We start from the raw sequence: 12563 nt of genomic DNA, 5'->3' as shown, positions 1-12563 counted from the left end.
CCGGGCACGGATCCAGGTAAGCCAGGTCTCTTGAGAACTTCCGACTGCCCCCAATCTGAAGTGTGGGTGATCGGCCCTGCCCCAGCTCACTGCCAGCGGTGCCTCATTTCCGGGGCCGTAGTGCCGAGGCGCAGACTGGGTAGCCACGGTAAGAGGCAGATCCGCCTGGACGACTGGCTCTCGGCGAGTCGCCCTGGCTTTGGACACGCGCTCCGGTCGCGATGCCCGGCGGGAAGGTCGTGCTTTCTGGTTACCCGGAAGGCCCGGAAGCGGAGCGTGACTCCTCCTCCTTGTCCTCTTGGTCCCCGCCAGGCGGCGCCGTTTACTGGATCCAGATTCCCTGGCGGCTGAGAGCCCTGGCCACCCCCCTGGAGTGTTGAGATTTGCCTGTTGGGGATAAGGTCTGAGACAACCTGTTAGAAAGCAGTCTTATCACTTGGAATCAAGTTTTCCTCGTGGGCTATGGTTTTTCAGCATCAAAATCCCCTGGTTGGAAAATTTGATGCCCCACCCCAACATCCTAATTCAGTAGACGTAGGAAGAGTACTGCAAACATTTTTAACAGGCTAAAGGTTACTACCTACAGACCTGTACCTCGGTGAGAGGACTATTGGATTAGCTAAGAGGAAGTGATGCTGGTTGGGTGGTCAAGGACCAGCATATGCTTTACTTCACCATGATATTCCCTCCCCTGTCTCTACCAGGATGCGGAAGGTCTCTGTGCTGGCCTTCCTGGCCTGGGTCTCTTTCCTTTTCTACGCTGGCATTGCTCTCTTCACCAGTGGCTTCCTTCTCACACGTTTGGAGCTCACCAACCAAAGCAGCTGTCATGAACCCCCAGGCCCTGGGTCCCTGCCTTGGGGGAGCCAAGGGAAGCCTGGGGCCTGCTGGATGGCTTCCCATTTCTCCAGGGTTGTGTTGGTGCTGATAGATGCACTACGATTTGACTTTGCCCAACCCCAGCGCTCACATGTGCCTGGGAAATCTCCTGTCTCCTTGCCCTTTCTGGGAAAATTGGGCTCCTTGCAGAAGATCCTGGAGATTCAGCCCCACCATGCCCGGCTGTACCAATCTCTAGTTGACCCCCCCACTACCACCATGCAGCGCCTCAAAGCCCTCACCACTGGCTCACTGCCTACTTTTATTGATGCTGGCAGTAACTTTGCCAGTCACGCCATAGTAGAAGACAATCTCATTAAGCAGCTCACAAGTGCAGGTCAGTATGGGTCTCGGGTATACCTGAGTATTTATGTTTCTTTAGAAGTCAGGGTGCTAGAACTTTGGATGCCTGGCTGTATGGTTGGCTATGGTATAGGAGGACTGAGTAGGAGAAAGAGACCAATGCAAGGCCTTGGGTATAAGGTCCTCAGTTTGAAGGACAAAGAGCTTTAACCTTGGCAACATTTCTGATTTGCACAGAATGTTGGCTTTACTCTTGAGGAAGTTAGTAAAGAGGCAGGGGAGAAATGAAGGGTCTAGGCTTATAAATGAAGAGACTAGAGGCCCTGCTTGTTTACCTACTAACTTGGAAATAACAGGTCAACAGAGCTACCTAGAGAGAACTAGCAAGTCATTTTATAGGAATTGAAATGAGACATCTGGGTATAATGTGGTTCACCAGAGAAAGCTCTGATGGGAAATTTTAGGTTCCAGTGGAAAAGGAGTTGCAGTGCTTTAGAGTGTGTGGTTGGAATTTCTGATGAGTCTTTAATGAAGTGTTTCCTCCTCTGACCTGACTTCTGTTCAGACTCTGACCCCCTGTCTTGTCTCTGCAGGAAAGCGTATAGTTTTCATGGGAGATGATACCTGGAAAGACCTTTTCCCTGGAGCTTTTTCCCAAGCTTTCTTCTTTTCATCCTTCAATGTTAGAGACCTACACACAGTGGACAATGGCATCCTAGAGCACCTTTATCCCACCAGTGAGCATGGGGCTAAAGGCACTTAGATGCTGAGTAAGGCTGGGACTGAGAAGAGCTGCTTTTGTCTAAAAATCCTGGGTCTTTTGTGGATACAACAGCATGGGGTTTTGTCTTTAGTGGTGGAGGGATGTCAAAAGGTTGGCTGGGATTGAAGAGTGGACCTTAGTCCCCTGTGCTCCGTGTTCTCCCCTTCACAGTGGACAGTGGTGAATGGGACGTGCTGATTGCTCACTTCCTGGGTGTGGATCATTGTGGCCACAAGCATGGTCCTCACCACCCTGAAATGGCCAAGAAACTTAGCCAGATGGACCAGGTGATCCAGTGAGTGTGGGGTATTGGTTGGGGAATGGATTTGTGTTTGAGAATCTTAGGATATTTGGTACCAAGAGGAAAAGTCTTTATTTTGAGGCTCTCCTAGCTGAATTTCATCTTCTCCAGACCTTTTTCTAAAGTTAAGGGTATTATCCATGTTGAATAACACAGTGTGTAGCTTTGGGAGGCAGGGTTATGACTGAAAAGCTATCTTTTCGCCAGCAGTCTAGGCCCTATTAGTGGAAGTCATAGCTGGGGATGAATAGGCCTCTGAGAAGAATCTTTTCTATTTTATTTATTTTTTTATTTTTGTGGTTCTGTGGTTTGAACTCAAGGCCTGGGTGCTGTTCCTGAGCTCTTTTTTTTTTCTTTTGTTCACAGCTGGAGCTCTACCACTTAAGCCACATCTCTACTTCCAGCTTTTTGTGGTTAACTGGAGATAAGAATTCCAGTCTAGGCTGGGAATGTGGCTTAGTGGTAGAGTGCTTGCCTAACATGCATGAAGCCCTGGGTTCTATTTCTCAGTACCACATAAACAGAATAAGCCAGATTGGACTTGTGGCTCAAGTGGTAGAGTGCTAGTCTTGAGCAAAAGAAGCTCAAGGACAGTGCTCAGGTGCTGAGTTCAAGCCCCAGGAGTGACAAAAAAAAGAATTCCAGTCTGACTGGCTTCGAACCACATTCCTCAGATCTCAGCCTTCTGAGTAGATAGGATTACAGCAGGAGTGAGACACCACTGCCTGCCTTGAGAAGAATCTTTATGCCGACCCTACCACATTTCTTGGCTCTCAGGGGACTTGTGGAGCGTCTGGAGAATGACACACTGCTGGTGGTGGCTGGGGACCATGGGATGACCATGAATGGAGACCATGGAGGGGACAGTGATCTCGAGGTCTCAGCTGCACTCTTTCTATACAGCCCCATGGCCCTCTTTTCCAGCACCCCACCAGAGGTAAGGACTGGATTGTGCCTCTTCTGGCCTCCTTGTAGTTAGCTCACATAGGGTTTACAGCATACTCATGGATCCCTATATTGTAGGCTGTCACAATCATAATCTGGGTATTACTCATTCCCATTTCTACCTAGGCCCCTATGTTTTCCCTCCCAAATACTGACTTCAGCTTTGAGATGAACTCTATTGTATCCCTCTAGGAGCCAGTGGTGATTCCTCAAATCAGCCTTGTGCCTACACTGGCCCTGCTTCTAGGCATACCCATTCCATTTGGGAACATTGGAGAGGTGATGACTGAACTCTTCTCAGGTGGCAAGGACTCACAGCCTTATGCTTCTGCTCTAGCCCAGGCCTCAGCTCTCTATCTCAATGCCCAACAGGTAAGTGAGAGGATGAGGCTTCAGTGTGATCAAAGCATAATAAGCACTCAATGTCTTTTGTCCAGTTGTCATCTCCCTTCCATAGCCAGGTTCCCTTTCTATTATCCCTCCCTTTCTCCATTCTGGACAGAATGTGTAATGTCTTTTGTAATACCTATGTTTACCTTTGCCCTGATTTATATCTCTGACCTGTGTCTCCTGATCTCTGTGATCTTTTCTGCTAGGTGTCCCGATTTCTGAGCGCCTACTCAGCTGCTGCTCAGGACCTCCAAGTTAAGGAGCTTAATGAGCTGCAGAATCTCTTTATCAAGGCTTCTACTGACTACAATCGACTTCTACAGAGTCCCCAAGGGGCTGAGACAGCACTACAGACTCTGATTGCAGAGCTGCAGCAGTTCCTGCGAGGAGCTCGAGCCATGTGCATTGAGTCTTGGGCCCGTTTCTCTCTGGTCCGCATGGCAGGAGGTGCTGCTATCTTGGCTGCTGCCTGCTTTCTCTGCCTGTTCGCATCCCAGTGGGCAACATCCCCAGGATTTCCCTTCCGTTCCCTACTGCTGATACCTTTAGCCTGGAGCCTTGCTGGGGCCATACTGTATGTCGGACTCTTGACAGTTACTAGGATGAAGCTAGATCCAGTGCTTCTAGGGGCTATGGCTGCAACAGGCTCACTCCTTTATTTTCTGTGGAAAACCTGGACTGGCTGGGGGTCTAAGAGGCCTGTAACAACTCTACTTCCCATTCCTGGGCCTGTCCTGTTATTCCTGCTTATTCGCTTGGCTGCCTTTTTCTCTGATAGTTTTGTTGTAGCTGAAGCCAGGGCTACCCCCTTCCTTCTGGGCTCCCTCATCTTATTCCTAGTTGCCCAGCTTCACTGGGAAGGCCAACTGCTACCACCTAAGCTGCTCACAATGTCCCGCCTTAGCTCCTCTGCTCCAACAGTGCCCCCACGGCACACTGGCACCTATGCCCTGTGGCTTGGAGTTGGGTTGCTTTTATGTACAAGGCTAGCTGGGCTTTTCCATCGCTGCCCTGAAGAGACTCCTGCCTGCCACTCCTCTCCCTGGTTGAGTCCTCTGGCATCCATAGTGGGTGGTCGAGACAAGAATTTGTGGTATGGAGCTTGTGTGGGGTCACTGGTGGCCCTGTTAGTTGCTGTGCGTCTGTGGCTTCGCCATTATGGTAACCTCAAGAGCCCTGAGCCTTCTGTGCTCTTTGTGCGCTGGGGGCTTCCTCTCATGGCTCTAGGTACCGCTGCCTATTGGGCATTGGCATCGGGAGCAGATGAAGCACCACCACGTCTCCGGGCCCTGGTTTCTGGGGCATCAGTTGTGCTGCCGCGGGCTGTGGTGGGGCTGGCTGCTTCAGGGCTCATGCTGCTGCTCTGGAGGCCTGTGGCAGTGCTGGTGAAGGCTGGGGTCGGTGCTTCAAGGACCAGGACTGTCCTCACTCCCTTCTCAGGACCCCCTACTTCTCAGGCTGACCTGGATTACGTGGTCCCTCAAATCTACCGATACATGCAGGAGGAGTTCCGGGGCCGGCTAGAAAAGACCAAATCTCAGGTTCCCTTGACTGTGGCTGCTTATCAGTTGGGGAGTGTCTACTCAGCTGCTATGGTCACAGCCCTCACCCTGTTGACCTTCCCACTTCTGCTATTGCATGCAGAACGCATCAGCCTTGTGTTCCTGCTTCTGTTTCTGCAGAGCTTCCTTCTCCTGCATCTACTTGCTGCTGGGATTCCCATCACCACTCCTGGTAAATACATATCTTAGTCCTCATTGACCTGAGGACAGTGGAGTCCAGCTTCCTTTTTTCAGGGAAGTGTTGCTTCATGTGTTCTTACCTTGGTCTCATGCCCCTCACAATTAGAAAAGGTCTACTTGATGTCCTCTCTTATATCTGCCATCACCAATCTAATCCCTCCCTCAAACTATCAGTTATGGAGGGGGAAGACAAGGAGTCCTTTAGACTCATTTCTTGTGGAAATGTTACATCCCTTCAGTACATTTTCTGATTTTCCAGTAATATAAGTGGCTATTTATGAAAATACAGCATAAAGAACTGTGTGTGTTAAAGAAAGGTTAAACATGAGGGGGTGGGTTTCAGATTAGAATGACAGGGCTTTGTACAACAAGAGAACTAGAATTACAGAGTCCTGACAAGGAAGTAAGATGATGGGCATGTATGTATATGAGGAACCTATGATTCTGGAGCAGGAAGGCTTGCATTAACAAATGAGATTTTAAAGACTTATCTTTTCCTCTAGGTCCTTTCACTGTGCCATGGCAGGCAGTTTCCGCTTGGACTCTCATGGCTACACAGACCTTCTACTCCACAGGCCACCAACCTGTCTTTCCAGCCATTCAGTGGCATGCAGCCTTTGTAGGATTCCCAGAAGGTCATGGATCCTCTACTTGGCTGCCTGCTTTGCTAGTGGGAGCTAACACCTTTGCCTCCCACCTCCTCTTTGCAGGTACCTCCTTGCTTTCCCTTCCCAGCTTCCATTGCTTTTTTTTTTTTTTAAAGTAATGAAATACATTTTATTTTATTATTTTATTATATTTTATTTTTTGGGTCCGGTCATGGGGCCTGAACTCTGGGGCTTGGGCGCTGTTCCTCAGCTCTTCAGCTCAAGGCTAGCGCTCTACCACTTGAGCCACAGTGTCACTTCCGGCTTTTTTGTTTTTGCTTATGTGGTGCTGAGGAATCGAACCCAGGGCCTCATGCATGCAAGGCAAGTGCTCTACCACTGAGCCACCTTCCCAGCCCCCCAGCTTCCATTGTTTTATTCTGGCTTTTGTAGAAAGAGAAAAGTCCTGGATATGCGTAGTTTTGTTGGATCCTTGGCTGAGGCTAATTAAAGCCTGAGCCAATTGGAGTTGCTAGGGACTAAGATGGACTGGTCCCATTGATACTGTCCTGTCCTCTATTGATACCATCCCTGCCTTCCCCTGAGACAGTAGGTTGCCCCCTGCTCTTGCTCTGGCCCTTCCTGTGTGAGAGTCAAGGGCCAAAGAAGAGGCGGCAGTCTCCAGGGCATGAAGTTGAAGCCAGAATCAGGTCTGAAGAGGAGGAAGAGGAGCCACTGATGGAGATGCGTCTCCGGGAAGCACCACACCAATTCCATGCAGCGCTGCTGCAGCTGGGCCTCAAGTACCTGTTTGTTCTTGGTATTCAGGTGAGTGAAGAATGCAGATCATAAAAGTACTGAGCTTTTCGCATTTTTACATTGTTTCATATTTTTCATATAGCAACTCTCCCTTTTTCCTACTTTCTTGCCCCTTCCCCTACTTCCAAACTAATTTTGCCTTCTTCTCTTCCCTTAGATTCTGGCCTGTGCCTTAGCAGCCTTCATCCTCCGCAGGCATCTTATGGTCTGGAAGGTGTTTGCCCCCAAGTGAGTAGATTTGCTTGAGAAGGACAGGTGGTGGAGAGGGAGAGACATTAAACAAAGCCTCTGTGTGAGGAAGACCCAAGACCTACAATCAGCCTCTGAAGTACTCTACCTTTCTTTGCAGGTTCATTTTTGAAGCCATAGGCTTCATTGTGAGCAGCGTGGGACTCTTACTGGGCATAGCTTTGGTGATGCGAGTAGATGGTGCTGTGAGCTCCTGGTTCAGAAAACTAGTTTTGGCTCAGCAGAGGTAGCCCAGGTTGTGGACACTGGCACCTGGCTGTGGAAAGAATGGAAAAATAATCTAGCTTTGCCCACACAGGTGCTAGATGATCCACAAGGGAGCCTCAGCCACGCCTCTTACCATCAGGCAGCCAGGGGTTGCTGGCTTTGGGACTTAATTATTTTATAATTCGGAAGCATAGTGGAGCCTCTTCCCTAAGTTCTGATTTGGATACATCTGATAAACTACACGGGTGGTTTCCAAAGTGGAATAAAATAATAATGTAAATATGTGTGTCTGAGATGTAGGAGAATTTCCAGTGTTCCTGAAAGGAAGGTCAGTGTCCTCTCCTACCAGGCACAGATTGGAATAACCTCAAGTGTTGGGATTACAGGCATGTACTGCTGCTCCTGAAAAAATTGCCATTCCAAAGTACATTCATAATCTTGTGCAGCCATCACAGTGGTCAATTCTATGACATTTTCATCTCCAAAAAAATCCCTGTGCCCCAAAACATTCACTTTCTCCTCCTCCAACCCCTGCTGCCACCAGTATGCTTTCTGTCTCTTTACTTGTTTTTCTGAGTATTTCATATAGATGAGATCACTAAGAATTGGGGATATAACTCAAGTCCCTGTGTTCAATCTCCAGTGCCACACACACAAAAAAATCATGCAATATGTATTCTTTTCTGTCTGGCCTCTTTCACTAAGCATTTCAAAAATCATGTTGCAGGTGGGCGCTGGTAGCTCAGCCTGTAATCCTAGCTTCTCAGGAGGCTGAGAGATGAGGATTGTCGTTCAGAGCCAGCCTGTCGGGAAAGTCCCTGAGACTCCAGTTAACCACCAGAAAAACGAGAAGTGGTGCTGTGGCTCAAAGTAGTAGAATGCCAGCTTTGAGCAAAAAAGCTCTGGGACGGTGCCCAGGTTCTCAGGTCAAGTCCCACAATTGATAAAACAAATCATGTTGCAGTATGTATTAGCTTCATTCCCTTTATGGCCACATAGTACTCAATTGCATTGTTCTGTATTTTATTCTTCTACCTATTGATTGACATTGCGGTTTTCATCTTTTGGTTATGAGCAATACTGTTATGAACATTCATGTATAATGTGTTTTTTTTCTTTTTTAATGTCTGTGCTAGTACTAGGCTTGAATTCAGGCATCATGCTTACACTTAGATATTTTACTCAAGGTTGGTGTTCTGCAACTTCAGTTCCACCTCTACTTCCAGCTTTTTGCTGGCTGATTGGAGGTAAGGGTTTCTTTGACTATTCTGCCTTGACTGGCTTCGTTTTAAGATAAGGCCTTCCTATATAGCCCAGGCTGGCCTCAAACTCACTATCCTTCTACATCAGCTTCTTGAGTGCTGGAATTACAACTGTGTGCCACTGTTCATTCCCCTACCTATTTTCTAATTGGGTTGTGTTTTATAAGCATTCTTTTGTTGTTGTTGTTGGTTGTGGGGCCTGAACTCTGGATTTTGGGCACTGTCTCTAAGCTTTTCAGCTCAAGGGTAGCACTCTACCACTTGAGCCACAGCACCACTTCCACATTTTTCTGCTTATGTGGTGCTGAGGAATCAAACCCAGGGCCTCAGGCATGCAAGGCAAGCACTCTACCTCAGAGCCACCTTCCCAGCCCCTGTAAACATTCTTTTAATGGCATATATTAATTGTACAAAAAATGGTTTCCATTGTGCATGACATTCTTTCTATATTCTAGGTGTAAGTCATAGATAAGACTTGCAAATATTTTCTCTATCTTGTGAGTTGTAGTGAGATTCAGTAAAAACAAGCCAGAAAACTGTTTTCCACTGCTTTCACACCACTATCAACACAGAAGACTCCTATCACCTTAAAAGGGGATGTTTCTTCTCAACAACAAACAATTAGTTATGCAGTTGATATCAGCTGAGTATTCTCTATTTCCATTCAGTTATTTTTTTGGAGGGGGTATTGGAGTTTTAACTCAAGAGCTCCATGCTTGCTAAGCAGTCATTCTACCACTTGTGTGCCATGTACCTAGCCCATTTTTGCTTTAGTTATTTTTCATACAGGGTCTTTTTGCCTTGATCCAGTTTTGAACCTAGGTCTTCCTTACCTTTGCTTCCTGATTAGCTGGAATTCTAGGCACACATCACCATGCCTGGTTTGTTTTGTTGAAATGGAGTCTCACTAACTCTGCTCCTGCTGACCTAAAACTTTGATCCAGTCTCTGCCTTCCTAATTCTGGGTCTACAGGTTTGTACCTCTATGCTCAACTTCAGTTCAGTGCTGACACCACATACAGGAATAGTTCTTAATACTGCCCTCTCCACTTAAGTCTCAAGTTGTTGTACTTGTGCTTTTGACTGACAGGCTATAAAGTGGTTTTCCCCACAATTGTCTTCTTGGGCAAGTTTGTTTGAAAAGTTCACAGACCTCCAGGAAGCATTTACTTAAGTTTAGTGGTTTATCATTAAGGGTGAGGAGATGCATCGAAGGAGATATGAAAGAAGGATACAGCTTCAGTGTCTTCTCCAAGCACATAGGAAACCTCTACGTTTTCAGGAACTGGGAAACTCCAAACTCTGCCCTTTTGAGGGTTTATGGAGATTCATTGCCAATAGTCTCATGGGGGACAGGGAGGAATACAGGGGAACCCAGCAGGGTCCTTCTAGTCATAGTCTTTCATTCTACTGAATCTTGATATCTGAGGTCTGTAACACGATGTAGTCCAGCCTAGCCATGAATATAAGCATGTATCACACTGCCTGGGCTTTGTTCAATTTTTTTTGACTATACAGCATTCCTTCCTCCCACCCAGATATGGAAAAACACCCCTGTGAAATAAGGAGGGTCTTTTTTTTTTTTTTTGGTCGGTTGTGGGGCTTGAACTCTGGGCCTGGGCGCTGTCCCTCAGCTCTTCAGCTCAAGGCGAGCACTCTACCACTTGAGCTACAGCGCCACTTCCGGTTTTCTGGTGGTTTAGTGGAGATAGGAGTCTCACGGTCTCTCCTGCCCGGGCTGGCTTTGAACCGCGATTCTCAGATCTCAGCCTCCTGAGTAGCTAGGATTACAGGCGTGAGCCACCAGCACCCGGCATAAGGAGGGTTTTATAAACTTCCATCAGATAAGTTGAGTAAGAGGATTTCTTGGTGTTCAGCTAAAGGTAGGGGAAAACTAGAATATTTCTGTGACTCATCTTAGGGAGGGAATTAGAAGCCAGAAATGGTGATGAAGACCAAATTTCACAGCATCACAGTTTTTTAATTTTACACATTTAAGTTTTTTGGTAAAATCCAATTCACCTTAGTTTTCCTTTGGTTGGTTGGATTTTTTGTTTTGTCGGTCGTGGGGCCTGAACTCTGGGTCTGGGCACTATCCCTCAACTCTTCAGCTCAAGGCTAATGCTCTGCCACTGGAACCAGAGCACCGCTTCCAGTTTTTTCTGCTTATGTGGGGCTGAGGAATTGAACCCAGGGCCTCTACCACTGAGCCACCTTCCCAGCCCAGTTGGTTGGACTTTTAAGTGTCATATAATAAACCATGACTTAGTTAGAGAACATTTTTATCATCTCCAATTAGTTGTACTTTGTTTACAGCTAACCTCCTGTCCCTCTCTTGGCCACTGATCTGTTTTTAGTCCTTATCAATTTGCCTTTCAGGATATTTCATGGACATGGGAGTTATGCAATATGTGGTCTTTTGGTCTGACTTTGTTTTGAGGTTTATCTTTTGTGCATACATTACTGTTGTGAACTTTTCAATGCTGAATCATTGGCTATGACCAGTTGATAAATCTTATGTTGTTTCCTGTTTTGAAAGTACTTTTTTGGGCTACTGTGAACATTTTAATTAAAAAACAAAACTTATTTGTAATTGAGACCAGGTCTTTGCTTATGCTAGGAAAGCACTCTTCCACTGGGCTATATCTCCAGCTCTTTGTGAAAATCTTTTTTTGCTGTTACTGGGGATTGAACTCAGGGACTACATACTTGCTAGGCAGGTACTCTACCACTTGAGCTCCACCTTCAGTCCCTACTTTATATTGGCATGTGTGTGTGTGCGTGTGTGTGTGTGTGTGTGTGTGTGAGAGAGAGAGAGAGAGAGAGAGGAGAGGGGACAGAGCGAGAGGACAGAGAGAGAGTGTGTGTTTTCGTCTTGAGGACTGAACTTGGCCTGGGTGCTGTCTGTGAGCTTTTTTTGCTCAAGACTAGCGAGCACTCTACCACTTTGAGCCACAGTTCCACTTCAACTTTTTAGAAGTTTATTGGAGATCAAGAGTCACATGGACTTTCCTGCCCAGATTTGGCTTTTAATTGATTCTCAGATCTCAAGCCTCCTGAGTAGCTCATAGTCATGAGCCACTACCACTGAGCTTTATTGGCATTTTTTTGAGTTAGGATCTCACTTTATACCTGAGCTGAGCAGTATTAATTTATGCCTGTACTGCAATGCTTCTACTTTTGTTTCCATGTCACTGAGGATGACAGGCACATGCCATTGCCCTCAGCCTTCATGTTTCCCTTGGTAACAGGCACAGTGCTAGTATACTCAGCCATTGCTTGAGATGTAGTCTCATGAATTTTATGCCCAGATTAGCTTCAAACTGAAATTCCTTCTACCCACACAATTCCCTATCTCTGTATCTCTGCCCAACTACCTGGCTTCAGCTACCACATCCAGCTTATTGGGAACATTTTTTTTTAATTTTTATTTTTTTATTGTGAAAATACTATACAAAGGGGTTACAATTACATGGGCAAGATAATGAGTACATTTCTTATCAAGCATTGTAGCCTCCTCTTTTGTTTCCCCTTCCCATCCTTTCCCATCCTCCCCCTGTCCCCCACCCAATCCTCCCCGCTACTCTCCCCTCCCCCCACACCAAAGTTGTAAAGTTCATTTTTCGACATAATATTGGGAACATTTTTAACTGTTAGGAATATTTATATTTACTATGAATATTTGCATATATAATTCTCAGTGGGAACATATGTTTCCATTTCTCCTGGGAGGATTCCTTGAAGTGGCTGTGCCATAACAGGTACTTAAAAACAGCTTTTGCTAAAAGTCAGCCACTTTTCATTTAGGCCCATGAATTGCCTAATCAGGAGGAAGGCTTGATATTTCTGCCTTCATTTTACATCTATCCCCTTTATTCTGAGTCTTTCCTGCAATCACCTTGGCTTCCAGAAAGGACAAAATGGAACTTTAACATAACTACCACAAGGGACTGGAACTTCCAAGGAAAGGAACATCAGAGTCCTGAAGGACAGGCCACCACCCAAACGAGGATAACTGCCTATCATGATGAGGCTGTACCCTAGAGCAGAGTAATCATCTCATGGGAATCAGATTGTTCCCCTCAAGTGATGACTCTATACTCTGAAATCTCTCAC

General features: G+C 46.5%; 1 protein-coding gene across 4 annotated transcripts; it reads left to right on the top strand.

Annotated features, from left to right (window-relative positions):
- Positions 1 to 7467, top strand: Pigo (phosphatidylinositol glycan anchor biosynthesis, class O). Of its 4 annotated transcripts, none has more exons than XM_013026661.1 (11): positions 1 to 16; positions 705 to 1216; positions 1776 to 1919; positions 2117 to 2240; positions 3024 to 3183; positions 3384 to 3563; positions 3788 to 5315; positions 5827 to 6033; positions 6521 to 6738; positions 6887 to 6957; positions 7079 to 7467. In XM_013026661.1, exons 2-11 carry the CDS (start codon positions 706 to 708, stop codon positions 7206 to 7208), a joined length of 3273 nt encoding a protein of 1090 aa, XP_012882115.1. In that variant the 5' UTR covers positions 1 to 16; position 705; the 3' UTR covers positions 7209 to 7467. The 4 variants fall into 4 exon arrangements, with proteins under 4 accessions (XP_012882115.1, XP_012882117.1, XP_012882114.1 ...); XM_013026663.1 differs by lacking the exon at positions 1 to 16 and adding an exon at positions 44 to 148 and having other exon boundaries at positions 3788 to 4028; XM_013026660.1 differs by lacking the exon at positions 1 to 16 and adding an exon at positions 44 to 148.
- The last annotated feature ends 5096 nt before the right edge of the window (positions 7468 to 12563 follow it).

This window comes from Dipodomys ordii, unplaced genomic scaffold (assembly GCF_000151885.1).
Source record: "Dipodomys ordii isolate 6190 unplaced genomic scaffold, Dord_2.0 Scaffold95, whole genome shotgun sequence".
In the NCBI taxonomy this organism is placed as follows: Eukaryota; Metazoa; Chordata; class Mammalia; order Rodentia; family Heteromyidae; genus Dipodomys; species Dipodomys ordii.
This window is presented reverse-complemented; position numbering and strand designations above follow the sequence as displayed.

Excerpts from the sequence above, each read along its gene's own strand:
- Pigo (XM_013026661.1), top strand. The coding sequence starts at position 706 with ATGCGGAAGGTCTCTGTGCTGGCCTTCCTGGCCTGGGTCTCTTTCCTT. Across the intron at positions 3,564-3,787 it reads TCTATCTCAATGCCCAACAG|GTGTCCCGATTTCTGAGCGC; the intron begins GTAAGTGAGAGG and ends CTTTTCTGCTAG. Across the intron at positions 5,316-5,826 it reads GATTCCCATCACCACTCCTG|GTCCTTTCACTGTGCCATGG; the intron begins GTAAATACATAT and ends CTTTTCCTCTAG.